This window comes from Crocodylus siamensis, chromosome 1 (assembly GCF_052110815.1).
Source record: "Crocodylus siamensis isolate JL-2025a chromosome 1, ASM5211081v1, whole genome shotgun sequence".
In the NCBI taxonomy this organism is placed as follows: domain Eukaryota; kingdom Metazoa; phylum Chordata; order Crocodylia; family Crocodylidae; genus Crocodylus; species Crocodylus siamensis.
Window position 1 is genome coordinate 124,706,050 of NC_143395.1, and position 21,861 is coordinate 124,727,910.

Sequence of the window (21,861 nt, forward strand, 5' to 3'; positions counted from 1 at the left end):
TTATTACCAAATATTCTAGAGGCAGTACCCAGTTTTATTCTTTGAAAAAACCAAGAAATAACCGATGGTTGCACCAATGTGTTGGTGTTTAGAAGCAGTGCTTTCAAGCCAGCATACCATATGTCAGTGTGTTTTCATTCCACTGGCTTTATTTCCCCAAAATATTGCATCAGGCTGCTTAGAATATTTGTTCATTTATTGAAGGGCTGAGCTGAAGGAAATTGTTATTTTCTCTTAAAGGAGTCAATGGGAGAAGAAAATTCTCAGCTGTGGCCCTGTTTAGTTCTGTGAATGTAGACAATTCTTAAGAGGTCAACATTAAAAAAAAAAATGACCTCCACTTTTGGTTTGTGATTTGCTGAGGCGCATATATGTGTGTGTGTGTATACATATATATGTATGTATATGTATATATATAGAGGCAACCTCTGCTTAGCGCTGTTTTGCTATAATGCTCATTTTAAATGGATACTACTTAGCACTCGGCAAGTTTTGTTACAGTGCTCATGGTCTCCACCTTTGGTCATTAAAAACACTGGCAGTAACCTTCGGGGTCATCAAAAACTTTTGGTTTCACTTAACGCTCATTTTTTTAGGAAACAATTAAGAGCACTAAGTGGGGGTTGCCTGTATTTCCAAGCATCTGAATGCAGCTGCAAATCACAACTCCTGCAAATTACGTTGGATGTGCAAATTACATTCATAATTATCTACACTCACCAAGAAAAGCAAGGTAAAGTCAGTCTGAAATGGAGATCAGTAGGAATAAACAACATGCTGGGTTCTTAAGGGGGGTCCCAACTGGAATACAGAGCCATGTTGGTGCTAAACTGGTATGTAGCTGCACCGAAAAAAGAACACATGAGATTTGGATTTGACCCTGGATTTGTGTCCATCATTATAGATCAAACTGGAAATCCTGAGGAAGAAAAATCTGACACTATTATTAATATACTATTATTTATTAGGGGAAGTGTTGGGAAATGTTAAGGGACTCTGTGTACATTTTCTTCCTTTCGAAGTTGTAACTGCTAAAGGCCTGATCTCCCTTACCCCTCTGTTTACCTCCATGTGTAAACAGTAGTTTCAGTGACTGAACAGTTATCAGAAGAGCAATCAATGGTGTCAACTCCAGTTACCATGCAATTATGCTTGTTTCCACTGGAGTTACTCTTTAGGTATTGCATTGGTGCCACTAGGGTGATTTTCATTATTTCACAGTGACTCTGCATGTGGCTGTTGTCTGTAGTCCCTTTTATTCCATTGCAGCAAATCCTTTTTTTTTTTGTTGCCATTTCTCTCCTTCAGTAACCCCCAGTATTTTGAAGGCCATGTCAGAGCGTCAGTTCGAATTTACAAACTTCAGGCGGATTCGTGTTGCCATGGGGACCTGGAATGTGAATGGAGGCAAGCAGTTTAGAAGCAACATCCTGGGTACCAGTGAGTTAACAGACTGGTTGCTGGATTCTCCCAAGCTCTCTGGAGTTTCTGAATTTCAGGGTAAGACTTGGAGTGGCAGTGCTTATGTGTTTAAATAGGTATTATTTGCTGTTGTCTTAAAGGAACTGCCAGGTAGCTTAGAAGGAAGACAGGTGTATCCACTGAAACAAGCTTAGAAACATTTCATAAAAGAACCTTTTCAGCCAGGGGACACCCATACAACTCTGGCTGAAACGTTTCCTGGTGGAGGTGCATAGGAAGCTAGAACAGACTGCAGTGACCTGTGGCTCTGCTCTTTGCTCCCCTCTTTCCCTCCCCGCTGTCCTTTCCCTTCCCCTCACCTCAGGGGTGGGAGGTGGAGGAGAGGGGATAGGCGAGTGGAGGGTTGGGAGTGTGCTCCACAGTCCAGCTGCCAGAAGTTTGACACTCCAGCTCCATTCCCCTCTACCTCTTCTTTCCTCCTCTCAGCCACGTGAAGAGATAGAGGGGACTTGGTTGGGAGGAAGAAAGAAGAGGTAGAGGAGGGGGGCTGGAGGTCTCTGGAGTCCTCTAGGAGAGGAGGAGGTAAGCTTGACTCTGGGTGTGATGGGCTGCCAGTGGGGACCTGGCTTCCCCAAAGCAGGAACAGTGACTGGACAGCAGGCAGGCTGTCCACCTGCTCTCTCTCCCTGCCAGGCACCATCCTTATGCTGGTGTAACCAAAAGTGAACCACTCTGAAGTAGTATTTCATTTCCAGGGGTTCTGTTTTGCAATGTTTCAGCCATTTTTAGTATGTTTTAAAGGCCCTTGAAATATTTCACATTTGAAATGCTTTGATTGTTGTATCTGTCCATCCCGTTAGACTCTAAGTTGGGCCAGCCATGGCTTTTAAAATTGTTACCTCATCTGATAGGGAATTTTCTCTGAATTTTAAAGGAGCTGAATCTGCCACCCACTTGACCTTATCTTGCTTTCCTATGTTGCCCTGACATAGGAGGTCATAGACATCTCTGCGGCTATAAAATAAGCAGCCTGAGTGTTTTGGTCTCTGTAGCTAAGTGATGGATGCAAACCTTTTAGACATAGGATGAATCTGGTGGTCATGCACCCTGTGCTACCATATGAGAAAACTCTTTGACTTTCTGAGTTGTATCAGAATTTGAGTGATAAGAGAGGTGAAATTATTGTATTTACCTGAATCCAAGACGATGCTAAATTTAGGATGATCACCCCATAATTAGATTCTAGACATGGAAAATTTATAAATTTGTTATAATGTTCTGTGTATGGAATCCAGTTATTGAAGGGTTGTCTTAAATGTGTCCCCTAACTACTGCAGTGGGGCAAGCATTGGCAGGGGGTAGAGGGTGGGCGGGCAGGTGGTAGAGGAATTAAGTGGCCTTCCCCCTCACCTCCACACCTGCACACCCTGGTAAGTGCCCCCCGCCCCATGTCCACACTCTCCTGCCCCCCCACCACCTTCTCTCTGGTGCTTTTTCCCTGTGTCCACCCCTCTAGCACTTCAGCCCCCTGCCACCTCCTTACCATCTATGCCTCCCTTTTGCCTTCTCTTCTTACCTCCAGAGTAGCTGTTTGGTCCGGCCTCAGCCCAGCCAGGCAGCAGCTGTTGTATCAGCAGCAGCTCCAACCAGGCACCAGAGCTGGGGCTAGAGGAACCATGTGCTCTGTGCTCTAGGCCAGTGGTCTCCAAACTTTTTGACTGTGCACCCCTATCAGAAAAAAAATTTTGAGCACACACCCCCAATATATGTATATTTATATAAATATTTATATAAATATATATCTAAATAGAAGGTCTAATATTTTCTTCCTGCACTCCAATGGATCATCTTGCACACCCCCTGGAGTACACACACCCCACTTTGGAGACCACTGCAGGGCTGTAGCAGGGCTGTAGCAAGAGGGTAAGCAGGTGTGGGTGGGGAGGCAGTGAGAAGGCAAAGGCAGCCAGTGGCATAGGTTGCAGCTGGAGCTCCAACTCCAGCCTTGAGTCAGGGCTAGAGTCAGAGCTGCAGCAGCTGCTTGCTTCCCCACTGGTACTCGAATCCAAGAGAAGGGGTGGGAGGAAGGGAGACGATTCATCTTGGATTTGAGTAAATACGGTATGTTGTTCAGCACTGCTGCCTCCCCCTTCAGCTCATGTACTTAGAGAACATTTTGGGACATAGACCATAATGGTAAGAGTTCATTCATACGTTCTTTTTTTTACAAATTGATGGTGGCAATATGGAGAGCTTTGATGCAAATTCTTAAGAGGGCAGAGGGAAGAAGAAGTTAGCAAAGAATCTCCCAAGATTTTCTGAAAGTACTGGAAAAGTTTACCAGATGATTGGGAGGAAGAAGGAGCATACTGCTCTGTACAATAGGAACAGCTGGATAAAGACCTAAGGGTATTATCTTACAATGTGTAAGATTTTCTTGAGGAGTATGGTAAGCCATTATTAACTCTTTAGAGTCATGCACAATTGTGATAGATCAAGGAGAACTGTCTCCTTTGGCTTAGCATTGCTGAGACCACCCTGAGGGCATAGTGTTCTGTTCAGAGGCCCCTTCCCCAAGAAGGAAGACCCATTGAAGGGAGAGAAGCAAAATAAGGGTAAAGGAACTGCAGGGGTTTCCTTGTTAGGATAAAATAAAAGGGCTATAAATACACATGTTTTGGTGGGGGTTGCAGAAGATGAACTGTAGGATTTTCTTGATATTAATTAGAAATGGAAAGCATGCAATTAGATAACACAATGAATAAAGTAACGTGTCTTCTATGATTTTTGCTCTGCTTGCCATAGATGATGAGGCCTGCCCCCCTGATATATTTGCTGTGGGATTTGAAGAGATGGTGGAACTAAGTGCAGGGAATATTGTAAATGCCAGGTAGGTAAAAGCAGAGTGATACTTTGTCTTCTGCTGTTTACTTCCTTCGGAGACCTTTGTATATAGCCATTATGCATGCAGATGTGTTCAGCATTAACAATTGAGAAGGTGATCACTGCTAAAACGCGTATGCACGTGCTCTCTCGTTCTGTTTTCTGTATATAATGTGTGTATATATATGTGTGTGTGTATGTATATGTGTACATATATTTATAGTATGTATTTTTGTGTTTCTAAGCCTTTTAGGACTATATCTGGAATGACAGAAGTGAACTCCTATGCAGGGCACTATTTTAACACTGCTCGTGATATCCCTCTCATATTGGAATGCTAAATTCTTGTAGTTTGTACATGTAATTAAAATGTTAGTGTGGAATTTTATAATGGGAGCTCCTCTCTCTCTCTCCACCCCCCATCTCAGTAATTAAGTATGTATGTACGTATGTGTGTATTCATGAACAGTATTGTTAGGGTAAAGGCAGGGATTGAACTTTGCTTGTCAGTATATGTAGGTTGGCTTTGGTTGATGATAGGCCTATTTAAATCTGAAGGAGGGCTCAAGGGGAAAGGAACAAAAACGACCTCAGGAAGGTGGTGTTTCACTTAATGATTCTTCTGGCATACCAGTGAGATGTCTTTTTTAGGAGAGAGAAAGCTACAGTTGCATTTAACATGGTTGGTGAGCTAGCTATTCATCTGCATGTATCAATTGACCTTGAGGGCAAGAAAAATAAGGGCGTCTGGAGAAAAAAGTCTTTGTACATGCAGCAGCCTCACCATCAACTGAGAGTGGCAGAAGCTTATCCATTGGTTCTCTCACCTCCTACTCGGGAAAAAGTCTGCTCTGGCTTTCATCTTGTTGCCTCATGGCATAAGAATAGAGAGAAGAAACATTGTAAAGACAGAGACTTTAAAGTATTTTTTTACTGTATTCTATGTAATAGATTCTGTCCAGCCCATTCAGTGATTGTTTTTGTTCTAGTACAACTAATAAGAAGATGTGGGGGGAGCAGCTTCAGAAAGCAATTTCTAGGACTCACCGGTACATCCAGTTGACGTCAGCACAGCTTGTTGGTGTTTGTCTCTTCATCTTTGTGCGACCCTATCATGTTCCTTTCATCAGGTACAAAACTAACACCTTCTCAAATGAGTAATTGTGGTGTGTGGCCAGCATGAATTGCTTTCAAGCCTGGTAGTTTGTGCATTTGCCTGGGAAACCTGGGTTCCATTCCTTGCACCAGTCAATATTTCATTATTTGATACAAAGAGGAATAGTTTCAACAGGGGACAGTGAGAGAGACCTGCCCATGAATAGCTCTGATGCTCAGGGTTTAGGGCACGCTCCTAGGTGGTAGCAGATTAGGTGGTTCAAATCCTTCTCCAAATCAGCCAAAGGAGTTAGCTGATACTGGATCTCGCAGGTCACCTGTGACTGCTCTAATCATCTGGCATTGGCTATTTATGGGCACCCCTACCTCTTCTTTTTGCACAAAGGGACTGACCTAGCCTAGGTACCTAAGTCAAAGGTTGCTGGGATGCTTACCTCTTCTCTGCCACTACCTTGATATCCACCTAAAAGATCAGTTCATGCCATACTAAATTCTGTAGGCAGGCAGATGACACAAATGTTTCCTTGCTGCAATCTTCTCGGTAATCTTTTTTCAAAATGGAAGAAAGTACATTCTTGTTTTTTTCCTCCCGTTATACTCTCTGTTAGTGAGAAGTAGTTCAGAGAAGAATATGGCTTTTACTATTTGACTTGCCACCTGGATTATGGGTTCCATGACCTAGAAATTGAAGTAATCCAGGAGGAAGTGTGTGATTAAATAGGCATCAAAAGCAGAATTAGTCAGTAAACTGGCTCGTTTGCAGCTGTCAACCTGTTAGCACTCTGCTATAGAGCAGTAGCCTTTTGAAAATCAGGAAAGGAAGGAAGGGTTTTGATTCTGATGGCTGATTTCATTATTTAATGCTAATGTGCTGCTACAGGATATGTGAGCACAGCCAAACTTAGCCACGTGCTTTTGCAGTTTAAACAGGTCCAGAGTATAAAAAGGCTTCTATGCTAAAGAGATGAAAAAGATTAGGATTTGAGTTAGAGAGGAGAGGACTAACACTATATTATATATATAACTGAGCTATATTGGAGCAATAAGCAGGTCAGAGAAATCTGAGGCATCAAGATACACTGAAGTTTGTCTTAACATCCTTTCTCATGACCTTAGCTAAAAATGGAATATTAGATGGCTACGAGTCAATAACGGAAGAGATCGGTGGTATCAGAAGGATCCTTCTTAGAGTGAAGAATGACTACATGACCTATGACCTCACCATTTACTTATCTGACCAGATAGTGGTGGAATATTCTCAGAGGAGACTGTGTTTCTGGGTGTAATTATCCAGCTAGTAGGTGGTTATTTTGCCCATTATGTTGCCCCTTTGAAGATTAATGTAGAACAATGGTTACACCGATGGACCAGTTGAAATACCATATAGTTAACAATATGATGCAATAAGCTGGTTATGTCATCAAAACAGAAGTCGGTTCAGTAGACAAGGTATGAGTACTGTATGTGAGAAAAGACAATGCCCTGGAATATAATGTGCGCTTTATTTTTGAAAGGCAGAATGAAAAAAAAGATCATTCCTTGTAGCAAGTAACTGAGTAGCAGCAGCTAGGGAGTGAGGCCTGCTCATTGCTCTGCTCCATGGGATCGCTGGAGATTTTACTTGTGGTTTTACACAGTAAATGGCAAAATCTTCTCTTACCATGTTACTTGCATATAATGTGCTCTCCAATTCCCAGCAGCTGTTTTTGGGGGAGAAGATACCATATTTTCTCACATACAACATGTATAACTTGTATTTTTTTGTGAAACCATCCACAATTTAATTGCACACAGATAGTTAGATAGATACTTTCATTGACACATGAACTTTGTATCCACCAAAAACCTTTATTTCAAAGCATGCTAATGCTTAGGGACCTACTGAAATTGTGTTGAGACTAAACAATTTTTATTGGTCGCGGCATAAAGAGCAAACTTCACCAATATTTGTTGCATTTGCTCTGCCAGCCAGGCCCCTCAGCACTGATTGGTGGAGAGATCCTGGCAGGGGAAGAGGGGTGTGGGGTCAGCTGCCATCTTATCTGCTGGCTACCCTTTGTGCGGCCCTGCCCCTTGGCGCTGATTGGGGGAGAGGCTCCATTGACAGGAGAGATGAGGGGGCAAACACCATCTCATCTGCTGCCCTTTGTGCTGCCCCACCAGCCGGTGCCTTCCCCCTGACACCACAGGCAGGCTGTTAGGCTGGACCGTGCAGAGAGGACTGTCCCACTGGGGAGCCAGCATGTTATTTTTAGTAAGTTTTTTTAAATCGTTTTTTCAGGCAATTCTGGATTTTGTTGTTTCTGCAAAATCTCAAATGGAGTAGACCTTTAGTAATGCTGCTTGAATTGGTGACTGTGCCATATTGATTCTTGTCAGTACTGGAATGTAAACATTAATTATTATCGCCATTTTAAAACTAGCAATAAAGGCAAATATTATGAAAGATCCAGGCAGATGGTCATGCAGAGTATGCTGTCTCACAAGAGGGATGGTAAGAGAAAAGTTACTTAAAAGATATTATTGTATTTCTTCATTAATGTCTAACTGGTGGTCTGAAACAACAGGGCATGGATGTAAGTTCAGAGTAATGTCAGAACAAATGGCTTACTAACAGATTCACTGGTCACCATCACACTCACTTCCCTTTACGTTCTTCAGTAAATGGAGGGAAAATAAAGTCATTGTTCTTACTAAGACATCGTTTCCCTTTCCGCTTTCAACTGAAGATGAACTAACATTTCCTTCCTTCCCCGCTCCCCCCTTTTTTTTTTAAATCCAGGGACATAGCAATAGACACAGTGAAGACAGGGATGGGAGGGAAAGCTGGAAATAAAGGGGCAGTTGGCATCCGCTTCCAGTTCTACAGTACCAGCTTTTGCTTCATCTGCAGTCACTTAACTGCTGGACAGTCTCAAGTGAAAGAGAGGAATGAAGACTACAAAGAGATCACACAAAAACTCAGCTTCCCAATGGTAAGGACCGGGCTGACTCTATACCAGAACTGTTCCTAACAAGAAGCAAAAATCATGTCCTTAAGTTCTTCCGTGTGAGAGTCAATTGCAGTCTATACTGTCTTGGCAGGTTCCTTCAGGACTCAGTTCAAAGTCATGGACTAGCCACATAAAAGAACTGAATTAGAAAAAGAAAGCAAACAAGGTTGAAAGCATACTTCACCAGACCCTGGTTTGCCACAGTTATATTTAGAGAGCTAGGTGTGGCAGGATCAGGCTGCCAGAAGGTGAAAAAAAGCAGATGTTCTAAGATAGTTGGACAATTAATATTGAATATGATCTTCTCTGGCTGGGTATTTTATCCATCCATCACACTAGTACTTTATACTTGCCTTTGTCTAAGGCCAGGAAGTGACCTGTGAGATTTTTGTCACTGTGCTCCTTTGTTTCCAGTATTAGTATTGGGTGCTTTAGATTTCCATAAGTGTTTCTCTCAGGCATCTCCAGAGAAGCCATAAGCCAGGGAGAGAGAAGACCAGTTTGTGAGAGTGTTTATTCATTCTGTTAAGTCAGCAAAGCGTTTAGGTAGAAGAGCATAAAATTTAACTCCCTGTTGTTTCCAAGGTTTAAAAAACCTCACGCTTATAGCATATCAATCAGTTTCAGTTTGTTAGAAATAATACTGATGGTATTGAAGCTCTGCATAGAATATCCATTCTAAATAGCCATAAAGTCATGCTTATAGCGTCCTTACTTCTAATAGCTCGTTAACTATTTTATATCTTATACGTTTACAATGTTTGTGCACACTGTGTGTTTTATATATATATAAACAGTGCCCTCTAGTGATACTGTATCTACAGGTTTGGAGCATTTTCTTTATGAAAGGTTTATAACTTGATTGGAAAAAATGCAGTTACCTATAATACAGCTTAAACATTTATAAAAATATGATATATAGATATGGAACAGACTTTTTAGCCTGGCCTTAACTAAGATGTCCATTTCATTGGGTTCATACAATAGCAAGAGCATTTTGCATTTGCAGTTTAGATAATTAGGCACATGAGTCCCTGAATGTCTTAGAAAACCAGAGGATTCAACTTCTAGAATACCTATATGTAAATCTAATAACTGTGTGTCTGAAATTTTCAGAAAACTCCATTTGTGCCTGCAAAAATGAAGGCTGTAATTTGAAAATCTGATCTATAAATTTCAAGGTAGTGGAACATAGTAAGAAATATAGGAGCCACTTCTTTAGCATGAATTTCATGTAACAAATAACATTTGGTAAGCAGTCTAATATTTACCACTTCAAGAAGACTGGGTTTTATATTTCAGTTGCATAAAATGTATACAAATTGCATACAATTGATAAACAAAAATGTACAAAATAATGACTTTAACATGATTTCTTTCCTATCTAGGGAAGAAATGTGTTCTCCCATGACTATGTGTTCTGGTGTGGTGATTTCAACTATCGCATTGATCTGACATATGAAGAAGTCTTTTATTTTCTTAAACGACAAGATTGGAAAACACTCCTTGAATTTGATCAACTACAACAGCAAAAATCCAGTGGAAAAGTAAGGGGCTTTGTCCATTTGCTCTGCTGTAAATATCACCATTTTTCTCAGTATCCAAGTCAATAGCTAATTGGCTTTAAGAATGAGAATGAGGGAATTTTCAGATGTCTGCTTGTGGACATGTATATTCATTTAAAAAAAATCAAAATAGTACATTCCTGAAAGTAACTATGTTACAACGACACCTCCATAAGCAGAAATCTATTTCTTTTCATAGATTTTTAAAGATTTTCATGAAGGAACAATCAATTTTGGACCAACCTATAAATATGATGTTGGCTCAGAAGCTTATGATACAAGTGATAAGTGCAGAACCCCTGCTTGGACAGACCGAGTGCTTTGGTGGAGAAAGAAACTGCCTTTTGATAAAACAGGTGTGTAGGGTCTTTCTCAGTTTTAGCTTTTTACTTTTCCTGAGTTGCTGGACCATACAGGACCTAAGGGGGATGAGTTTAGTAAAGTAGCCAGGGAAGAAGTGGAGGCTTGATTCTGGTTCTTCTCTTCATTCTTTCCTTCTTCAAAGTACAGACATTTCATCTGTGCAGGTTAGGTACTGCTTTTGGTGTCTATGAGCAAAAGAAATTCCTTGTAATCAGTCCTAAACATACTGTGTTGGGTAAGTCTGCACTTCTGACTGAGGCTTAGCACAGAGATAACTAAGTAGCCTAGCCACAGCAGCAAGGACTTGCCATACATTGCAAAATCCAGAAGCAGGGTAAATTAGCCAAAGGTGAGCTCTGTGCTGCCACCGTTAGACTGCTTATGGTACCTGAGGTAGCTTATTGAACACTGATTGAGATATTTCTCCATAACACTGCAGATACCTTCTTAAGCATCACTTGCTCCTCTTCATATTTATTTCAGTGTGGACTATGAGCACGCTTAAAGCTTTTCATGCCTCAGATTTTTCCATAAATTAACAGGGAATACATAATAATTACTGAATGTTGTGAGGCTTCATTAAGTCATGCTTGTAAAGTACTTCATGGTCCTTGAGTGGAAAGTACCATAGAAATACCACACATTATTATGCCTGGTATTTAAAAGCTGTAATAACTAAGGCAGTTAACGAATAACCTCTTTGCCTCTAGAGCCATATTTTTATGCCAGCCTCTAAATCCGCATATGTATTCATTAGTATTTGTAAAACTACATGTGCACCTGCAAAAGGAGTAGTGGCAGGAGATGCCATCCAATTTGTATGTGCAAAGGTAAACTGTGCCTGTGTGAAGTACAAGGGTCAACTCAAGGTGAATAGCATGAAACAAAGCTAGGTTATTGAGAGAGTTCACTTCACTGTAAAATCACAGAGTTCCTGTTTACTTGAAAAATTGGTGGTATAATAAATAGGAACTTGAACAGTAAATAAGTCTTACAAAGTAATTCAACTGTAGTAAGGATAAGAACAAGGAGTAGTGAGATGTGAACTGCAGTCTGAGAAGGAGATAGGATCAAGTATTGGCAAGGCTGCCTACACCTAGGAATTGAAGTTTTGTAATTGTTGTATTGTAGTTTTGTTGTAGTTGCATAATGCAGGGCACCTGCAAGAAGCATGATTTGTGTGGTAATATCCTTTATTACCACACAAATTATTAGATTGACTTTAGCGTCAGGAGAGCTGTTGGACAAGTATGAGCATAAAGTGCTCTCCTGGAAGTGTCAAAAAATAGATGGCAAGTAAATAGTACTTGGATTGGAGGAGAAAGAAGCCAATGTGCCCCAGCAACCCTGATAGGAGCAAAGGACTGGAAGCAACTAAGTCAGGCACCATATCACAGAGCACCTTTTACAGTCTTAATGAGTTCCTTCTTATAAGCATTTGGATTTTTTGCCCCTGCGACTCCGACTAGTGATTAGGAACTTTCTCCTCATTTCCAGCCTGATTTGATTCCTGGTTAGTTTGCACCACTTGTTCTTCTGCCACCATTGTCCTTGAGCTTAAAGAGTTGTTCTTTTCCGTCCCTTGTTCACCATTCCCACTAATGACTTTATAGCTGGCAATCTTACCCCTTATTAGCCTTTGTTTTTTTACACTAAACAAGTACTTGTAGCCTCTTCTTACCATACAAACTAGCCATTCTTCTTCTCATCCTAGTAGCCCTCTCTACCTGTGTTACAGTTTGAATTCATCTTCTTTGTACATGAGTGACCAGCACTGCACACAGTGTTCTAGAGGGGGTATCCCAGGACCTTATGCAGTGTCACTGTTATCTGTGTCTGTTAATCCACTTCTCAACAGCCTCCATTCCTTTCTGTATGTTATGCTGATCCTCTTATGGGTGAATGAAGCCCCCAACTTTGTATCATCATCAAATTTTATCAGCAGCCTCCTATACTCTGCACCAAGGTCATTAGTAAAAATACTAAATATAATCTTGCCTACCCAAGACAGTTCTTTGGGGAGACCCACTAGTAACCTTACTCTAGCCTCATCCTTCCTTTTCCATCAGTACCTTTTTCTGTCTCCCCTTGTAACACTTTACTGTTCCTCTAGTAAATCCTCACTTTCTTGAGCTTCTGTAATAGTTTCCCATGTTGCAGCATATTAGATGTTTTAGTAAACTCCACATAGATGAGATGGACCTTTCTGTAGGTAGAGAATCAGCTATCTTGTCCAAGACAGCTATTAATCTGGTATGATCTACCTTTTGTAAACTCATCCCTGCTTTAGGAGCCTAACTCTCATCCTTTCAGCCTGTTTTTCCATATTTCTACATTCCTGTACATGTTTAATAACTCCTTTCATACTTTCCAGCCATTTTAAGATTATTGGAGACTATCAAATAACTGCTGTATCATTTCAATTATGGAGAGAAGGAGAGACTGTGAAAACTATCCCTCTTTCAAAAATGTCCTTTTCCCCTTATGCCTTCTTTCAAGTTGTAGTGTACACTGAACAGCAGTTTCTTTGTGGTGCAGATGTATCTGGCAATATTTTTAACATGACCAATTGGCATGTTATGTTTTGTTGTGTGATACTCACAAATAGTGTGCCAAAGAGTTTGTTGTAGATAGGAATGAAGTCAAATGCCCCTTTTAAAATCTTAACACTTCTGTACCGAACTCCACAACCTCAGAAACTGGCATAGGAAGCAAAAAGGAGATTTCCCAATTTCATATAGAAAACGTTGGGGGTCACAAGCCAATGGGATAGGGAGAGATAAATACAAATAGGTACACATTAAGATTAAGGTGCATGCACTTAATGGCCAGATAACAGATAACAAGTAATAGCATTGTGGTATCTTCACTCAAAGAAACTGGTACCCTACCATATCTACAGAGGTGCTTCAAACCAGCTTCCAGTCCTGAGAGCGCTCAACTGCTGTTCACATGTCCAAGTTCTGCTGCTAAGTTCAGCAGTCCCAGCTCTGTTACTCTTTTGCCATGCCAGCCTCTGCTGCTGTCTCTTTGTTCTGCTGCAGCTTCCCCCATGTTCAGCCCATGCTCCTGTGATTTTTGCCACTTCCGGTTTCCTCCTTTGTCTCTCAGCTCCCACGATCTCCAGAAGCTGTAGTTTTCATACAGCCAGCAGTTTTTACAGTTCAATTCAGCTAGTAGAGCAGCTCCCTCTGCTGTCACACAGGTATATTACAATTTGCTTACACAATCCAACACTTGGACTAACTGTAAAAGACTTGTAATTCAACTAGGGCTGCATCTCCCCACCCTCCTCATTCTGCCTAAATTCTTATCTTCACTGTGCTTGTCCTGTCTTGAGCACTTACTTTTATTCCCGAAAACATTTGAGGAAGCAGCCAGCATTTAGGGCCACATAGGATTTCTCTTTTGTGTCCCTTAACTACCTGTATATTGTTAGAAAATACAGATTCTTCATAGGTACTAGGTCTGTTTCCATTTTCTAGATAGAATGAGGAAAAAGGTCATATTTTAATAAGACACTTATACCTAGTTATGAAGGTCTCTTATCAGCTGACCCTTCAGTTACTGCTTTATCCTTGTCTTGTTCAAGTTAATAGCATTTGTTTGTTTGTTTTTCACTTTCTTTTATTTTTTTCATATTTTATAACTCAGGTCTTGAGGGTAGAAGCTGTTCTTTAGGCCGAGGTCTCAGGAGTTCTGTGAAATGCAGTTTTCTGAAATTGGTTGAATCGTTATTACAGCAATGTAAACTCTAACAATGTTTTGTGCTATATAGCTGGAGAGATCAATCTCCTAGACAGTGATCTGAGTGTTGAAACTAAAATCAAACACAGTTGGACTCCTGGTGCCCTGATGTATTATGGAAGAGCAGAGCTTCAGGCTTCCGATCACAGGTAAGAGCTTAAGTTAAGATAAGCTTTCTCCGATTAGTGTGTGACATGCTGAAATACCTCTTTGATGTGAAAGGCAAACAGTTCCTTTTGATGAATGGTATGTGCTTACTCTGATAGGAGGGTGGCACTGCCAATGGCCTGATTCTAATTCTGCTCTGTACTGTGATTGTGGAGAAGAGCTGCAGAGACAGCAGATAGTGGATATTTTTGACAGTTCTGGTCAATTAAAGGCACATTACTGAAAGGCTCCAATTCAGCATTCTGTGAAAAAGAAGGCAACTGAGATGTGTAGCCTGGGAGGTATACATTGCATCTGGCCAGGGCACTGGGGATGTGGATGTGAATGAACACAGTGGCACCCTCAAGGACCTCATCTTCCCTGCTTCTCTGTGAAAGGGAAGAAGGGAAGAGAGAGGAAGCAACAGCTAATACAGCTTTTTGGTCTACACTATTAACATTTCTTCAGAGGAGTTCGCGTGATTGCAGATCACCTCCCTTTTCTCAGTGTCTTGATACTATTTCGCTATGTTAAATGTGCCTCAAAAGCTTGTCTGTTTTAAAACAAGCTTCTGTCAGTATCCTAGCGGTGTTCAGTGAATCACAGTTGCCAACCCTGTGCTTCCCCAGCATTGTTACACAGGAGAGCTGCTTCGCTTTCCTCCAGCAATGGAAGAACATTCTTCGTACAAACAACTTCTCTGTGTCAAGGCATTGACACCGCGGGGGTCTACAACTCGCAGTGGAACTGCCGCACTCATTATAAAAGACTCTGATGCAGTGTTCTTTGAAGCCAGGCTGTTGTACCTTAGTTCCCAATTACAGCAACCCTTACTGTAATAACTAGGCTTTTAACACCACTTTTTAATTATTCTCAGTAGGCTTACTTTCTGAAGCTTATGTTATCAAAAGAGGCTCCATGGTATCTTTTCAGCATACCAAAATACACTAATCAACAACGTTTTCAGAAATAATTAACGTTTCCTGCAGAAAGGTTTGGGGTTTTTTTTCCTTTTCTCTATTCCCTTTATCTCAACTTTTGTGTTCTTTCTACATACTGGCAGTGCACGTTACAGCCCCTGCCACATTGCAAGTAGCAGGTGGCAATTCCTAGAAGTGCAAGTATTCTAATTACTGCCCACAGTTTATTTGTAGGGATAATCCCAAGGATGCAGATTGCATCTACAAAGCGAAGTGAAGCCTTGGCCCTTTTGACAACTTGTTCTGGTTAACTTGGGTATGACACAGAGAGAGCTAGCTCATAGGAAATGATTCATGACCAAAGAGCATATGGTTGGTATGTCTGTATTACACAAGCACTTTATACTTAAAGGCAGGGGGGGGAATGGTGCAGTTGCACCCCCTCTCCCCCCTTTGATTTGTGGTCCATCAAAAATTTAAAACCAACTGCTTGGCAGAGGCAGTAACATTTCTATTGAGGCAGCAGTGAGGAAATCACTTGACTTCATGGCTCATTATAATCTACCTGATTCCATCTAAACCCTTCATTCCTCAGGTGTTAATACCACTCTCCTGTTTAAATAGTCTTGATGTTCCACTAGTCAAACTGTCCTTCTGCAGTTCTGCTGTCCTTTAGCTGCTCCTCTTTATGTAGCTCCTGTTTCACAGCACTGCAGGCTGTTTTTAACTCTAACTAAAAATGTTAAGTCAGGCTTCAAAACTTAAACTCAGGTGAACATCAACTCAGGTATGGAAATAACTTTCAGTGAAATATTCGATGTACTGTTATGATGTTCAAGGCCAGATTTTACTTTATGCATTTAATTACAACAGGACATCTTTTAATTATTTTTTGCCTCGTTTGTTGTGGTTTTTTTATACATAAGATATAGCAACTGAATGCACATGCCAATAAATTGGCATTTGTTTTTGCTTTGATCTTAAACTGAATAATATAGCTCTAGGCCCCTAGCACATTAGTCAAGCTTCTAGTTTCTTTTTACCTGGAGATAATTGTTTATTGTGTTATATGTGATGATGCACCACACCATCCGTACCCTCCTTCTCAAAATCCTAGAGCTGCCCATACTTAAAGGTATATTGTCCTCTTGGTATTTACTCTTGGGAGTACAGCAAAGAAACTAGGAGCCAGAAAGAAAAACATTGTTCATGACCTTGAATCATGTAACACTTAACCTCCATTAACCCTAATAGGAAATAACTGCATTCTCATGCTACGCAGGAATGTTGTGGGAAAATTGATTGTATTAAGCATTCTGGTGCCTTTTAGATGGATGTTCTCTCAGGTGATCTCTCTCTTCCAGCACACTGTCATAATTCTATTTTAGCTAGGTATTGTGGGAATTAGTATCTGGAGGATCACATGAGGCAGGTTTATCTGTTACTGGGAAAAAAGGTATAATAATCCCATGGAGCAACGAACTGGGAGTCAGGGTGCCTGGGCACATGTAGGTACTCCCATGCCTTCTGTCAGCTACCCTGGCACTGTTAGAGCTGGTACTTTCCTAGGGTACGCTTGGCATTAGGGCAGCACAGCTGGTGAGGAGGAGCTCCCAGAAGCACAGATTTGGCTGTGCCCTATCACTGCTGGACCATGGCAAATACTGCCTGATGCTAGAACTACTGCCCTCAGAGGCACGTGAGTTGTGAGAGGTCCTTACTGTGTGACCTTGGACAGACTGTATAATGTGGGGATTACCCACATCAAAGGGGTTTTGTTAATATTCATACACCCAAATATTTGCACATCTTGTGGTTTGATGTTTATTTGAAATAATGTAAAAGTAAATATCTGTGCGTGTGTGTATGTGTGTGCACGTGTACAAAATCTAGGCCCGTGTTAGCTATTGTAGAAGTGGAAGTCCAAGAAGTGGATGTGGCTGCCCGTGAGAGTGTTTTCCAGGAAGTGTCATCCTTCCAGGGGCCACTGGATGCCACCGTTGTGGTAAATCTCCAGACACCAACCCCTGAAGAGAAAAACGAATTTCCTGAAGACTTGCGTACAGAGCTTATGCAAATATTTGAGAATTATGGCATCATTGTTCTCGTCAGGTAAGCGTTTACTCTGTGACGCATTCAGTCTGTTTTAAAAAATCCTAATTAAAATCAAATGAACTCTGAGGAAAAAGATAACAATTTCAAACTGTAATGCCTTTATCATCATTAGTAGAATAGATGAATAATTACTTGCCAGATACCTCTTACTTCCTACTGTCCCACTATAAAAACTGCCCAAAACAGAGGACTCGCTCATCTTTGGGGACTGGCTTTTGTGACCCCTCAACCTACTAAACTTGAAGCCAGGTGTTTAATTCTGCACCCTGCTGGAAGTTTTGTTTCAATCCTGTGGAGTCACTTTAAGGGCACAGGGTAGCAATTGCACTTCTTTGTTAAGGAAAACAGCCATAGCTTGGCACTACCTTATTTGCAGCACCTTTTGTGAAAGACAACAGGAGAGAAGAACCCAGCAGAAACTTGAGAAGGCTAGCAGGATCGCATGGTGCCGTTGAAATGGAAGGCTTTTTACACTGTACTTTTCAGCTACACAATACAATTAACTAGGATCATGCTGGGTCACCAAAAGCTGTCATCCATAGTGGAATACATAACAAATCTAATCTCCTGGTGACAGTGCTTATGGTTTGACACCAGGTTCAGGAAATAAGTTGCCTGGCAGTTGAGCTATTTGTGATTGGGGATATTTTTGGTAAACATTATCTATCAGCTTGACACTGTTTTGTAGTTTCACACATTCCCCAGAGGGAGAAAAGGATTCTGGCATGGTCTTAGGACCTCAGGACCACATGGCCTGTGAAGGCTTGATGCGTTACTCAGCTGCAGCGAAGAGTGAGAAAGCAGCAGGCTTCTCTTTTTCACACCTCTGTGTAGCTCACAAAACACTGTAGACTATCTCAGGCCACAGGAAAGGCACTTTATGCCCTAAAGCTTGTTCACCAGCTCTCCCAACTATCCAACTGGTCCCATAAAAGATATCACAGAAAATCCTTACCTTTAGGACATTGTAGTAATGGTTGAGGAGAATGCATGCTTTTTCTGATGCAGGTGGGGGTATAGAGACAGAGACAGTGCTGGGCAACATAGTGTTACCTGCTACAAAGAAAACACACTTGTAAGTAAGAGCTAAATGCAAAAAAAAATAGCCTATGTAAAAGTATTGGCATCACTGTGAAGCCTACTATGTATTTCTGGAACACAAACTATACTGTTGTTTTCTCTCTCTGTTCCTGTTAGGATAAATGGAGGTCAGATGCTGATAACATTTGCAGACAGCAAGTCAGCTCTTAATGTTTTGGATATAGATGGCATCAAGGTACAACTATATCATGTTTGTTTTAATGAATTTGCATGCATTGTATCTAAAGGTGGGTTTCTAAGATTATACTGAGGCACTATAAATCAGTAGTTTTATTTTCAAGGAAACTGAAAACTCAGAGTACTTACGGATCCTGTAGCCATGAGGCTTAGCATTTTGCAGATTGTCCTTCCTTATTAGGAAGACAGGACATTGCTTCTTTTGGAGCTCCCTCAAACAAAGTTCTGGAACCAGTCTGCGGTATCGCTACAGAACATGTGGACTTTATGACTATTTAGTCAGTTGAAGTAGTGCTCTGGGGAACACCATTGCCAAGTCCTTTTTATGCTTCTTTAATATAGCACAAAACCTCTTTGGCATCAAGTGTCATGGTGCCACTGTGATTTGAGTATGAAATGGATCGGTAGCAACAATTCTGATTTACTTCATGACATTTCCATAAAGACTGTAGCTGCATTTCTTTGTGAGATGGGCATTTATTTTTCATTTGGTTTGCTTTGTTTTTTTCCTAGTAGTTGGGGTGCTCCTGTATCATAAGTTATCAGACTACAAGGTCTCGGGTGAGATTTTTCAAAATGTTTGGACGAACGCACATGCTTTGTGCTTCAAGACACTGTGGCAGTTTTGAAAATTCCATCTCTGTAGTCATTTTAAAAGCTGTATAGTATCATTTCTATGATATTTTATATTTTATTTGCAAATGATAAATAATGTGCTGAACCACTAGAAATTGCAAGGTTTATGTCAATACAAATGCTTTGAAGAAAGGCAGCCACAATGTAAGTGTGTGCCCAATAAAAACCAGAGTTCTTCAGTCAATACATGGAGGGTTAATTCATATGACTAGAGGATGGTCTTTTTCCTGATGATGCTAGGGGAAATGCTTTCTTTTCATTGAGCTTCTGAAGTAAATGTGAGGCCATCTACATTTCTGCATTATTCTTATTTCCTTAAAAATGAAAAAATTCCTTCTTGGCTTTAGGTTAAAGGTAGAGCTGTGAAAATCCGACCCAAAACTAAAGATTGGCTGAAGGGTCTTCAGGAGGAAATCACGCGAAAACGAGACAGTCTTGTGCCCATGTCACCTACAGCAAACTCCTGTCTGTTAGAGGAAAACTTTGACTTCTCAAGTCTAGACTACGAATCAGAAGGTCAGCAGCACAATTATAGGCTGGGTTAAGAGAATTCACCTTTCTCATTTTGTGGGAGGGGGCACAGACCTGTATGATTTCTAATGACACAGTAACTCTAAACAACACATTCCTAGCTAAAACCCTCACCCTGCATTGTATCTACACAGAGCCTTGATGATGAGAGAGGACATCACCTGGCTACATGTGCTCAGTGTTATAATATAAACTATCAAAGTCACTGTACGTTAGAACGATCCCTATACAAAACAAAGAACAGTGAAAACATGTGTAATCAGTCAGAAGTCTGCTTAGCTTTTACTCTCCTGCATAATAAAAGCATTTTAATTGAAGTAAAAAGAAACAGAGACTGTGCCTTTCATAATATCTATGGCCAAATCTTTTTCAGGTGATATATTAGATGAGGAGGAGGAGTATTTGGATGATGTGCTGCCTCAGCATCTAGTAACAGAGATATCAGAAGACTTTCCTGAGGGCCCTGAACATTTTGCCTCTGTAGTACTTTCAAACAAATCTCAGATGCTGACAGGAAGGAATTCACGTCTGTGTAAAGGTAACTCACATGGCTTCTTTATAGCAGGCCTGAAAAGTTATTTTCTTGTTTCTCCCTATGGGCATTTCCCTGTTGACCTGTTACATCATCTCTTGTGCTTAACCTGTAAGCCCTCCAGGGTGGAGACCACCTTTCTGTTGTGTGTTCAAACAGCATCAGGGACAATGGAGCCATGATCCTTGATTGAGACTCCCAAGCACTATGGCAATACAAGTAGTAGCTAATAAAGCTTTAGTCTGAACTTGTCTATATGCCAGGAGTGGCCAACCTGCAGATTGCAAGCTGCAAGGTAGCTCCTGGGCAGTTTATATGCATGTGGCTCCTAAAAAACGTAATTTAATGACAAATTATATGAATTTCAGCACTGTACTCATGTTATTGACTCTGGGGCATTTATCTCACAAGTTATATGTCCTGCAGCTCTTGGCTGTGTCAAAGTTTTAGTTTGTGCCGAGAAGGGGAGGAAGTTTAGCCACCTTTGCTCTGTCCTGTTTGGGACAGGGTAGCTGTGCCTCAAAGGGGTGCCTTGCTATCTGTATTACATATTAGACAGAGGTAGACTTACTGCCATTTTTAAATTGGTCTTGTATCACATAGAACTAAAGCATACTCGACAGAATTGTCCCTATTGTCCTTTATGTTCTTGTTAATGGTGGCCTGATCTGGGAGGCATTTGACAGGTTTCCTTTGACTTCAGTGGGCTTTAGAAGAGGGCTTAATGCAATAGGCGTGGTTGACAGTCAGGGCAGATCCACAATGGGCAGGAAATGTGATTGCCCCAGGTCACCATTTGCTCTGGGACCATCAAATATGTACCTACTCATGTGTCCCACATCCAGGGCAAGGGGGAACCTCAAGATTTTTCTCCATCTCTTCAAAGACCTACGTACCCCACAACAGCCAATAGAATCTGCACTTTCCAGAAAAACTGAAATACAGTCAATGAACTCTTGCAAAGGAGTTCCAGTCCCCTGAAAGACTAGCCAACCACTTTGCCCTGCTTCACTCCCATTTTACTTATCTGGGGCAATTTTGAGGCTCAGTCACCCTCTGATGTTAAGCATGGTGAGCTTTAAAATCCTGTACATTGCCCAAGATAACTACAGTGTTACCTTGGATATGTGCAGTATTCTTCCTTCATAGTGTTGGGATCCTAAAGCTATTGATGTAACTTGGTAAATTTATCTTAGTGACTGATTTAAAGGGTAACCATCCTGATGTAAAATTACAGATGCTGTGTCTGTTTGCTTTTGGAGTGATCACCTTAGGCAGCATCACAAATGTGCAGTATTTTTCTTCCTGTCCATCTGTTTTGTTGTAATGTTATAATGCAGTGAGTCTTTAAAATGAACCATATGAAGCTATGAAAACACTGGTCTCAATTACATCCAGAGCTAGTCTTGCCAGTAATGCTGGTCTCCTGGGTTGTGATCTGGCTTCACTTTAGTGGCCAAGCACAGGAAGGCGGGGCCAGAAGTTGAACATATGACAGTCTGGTCATAGCCTCTCTTCTCTCCCCCTCTTTACTATTCATTTGGAGAGGATGATCTTTCAGCTACACAGGCATGGGCTGTCTTCCAGTATAAAATGGGAGTTTTAATCTATGC

The 21,861-nt window shown here is 41.1% G+C and overlaps 1 protein-coding gene and 1 long non-coding RNA gene across 3 annotated transcripts in view; one reads left to right on the forward strand and one right to left on the reverse strand.

Annotated features, from left to right (window-relative positions):
• SYNJ2 (synaptojanin 2) overlaps positions 1-21,861 on the forward strand; it is a 117,426-nt gene that overhangs the window by 82,522 nt on the left and 13,043 nt on the right. For both annotated transcript variants that reach the window (XM_090042043.1, XM_090042053.1), the window contains exons 12-22: positions 1,309-1,500; positions 4,228-4,312; positions 5,295-5,435; positions 8,204-8,396; positions 9,803-9,961; positions 10,179-10,335; positions 14,121-14,238; positions 17,050-17,268; positions 18,469-18,547; positions 19,533-19,701; positions 20,090-20,254. In XM_090042043.1, the coding sequence (XP_089898169.1) occupies positions 1,309-1,500; positions 4,228-4,312; positions 5,295-5,435; positions 8,204-8,396; positions 9,803-9,961; positions 10,179-10,335; positions 14,121-14,238; positions 17,050-17,268; positions 18,469-18,547; positions 19,533-19,701; positions 20,090-20,254 (1,677 nt within the window). The remainder of the gene's footprint in view (positions 1-1,308; positions 1,501-4,227; positions 4,313-5,294; positions 5,436-8,203; positions 8,397-9,802; positions 9,962-10,178; positions 10,336-14,120; positions 14,239-17,049; positions 17,269-18,468; positions 18,548-19,532; positions 19,702-20,089; positions 20,255-21,861) is intronic.
• LOC149873283 (uncharacterized) lies at positions 17-14,041 on the reverse strand. Its single transcript, XR_016441732.1, has 3 exons — positions 13,234-14,041; positions 2,999-3,150; positions 17-1,390 (listed from the first exon to the last, which is right to left on the reverse strand). It is a non-coding gene; the product is annotated as an uncharacterized LOC149873283 (long non-coding RNA).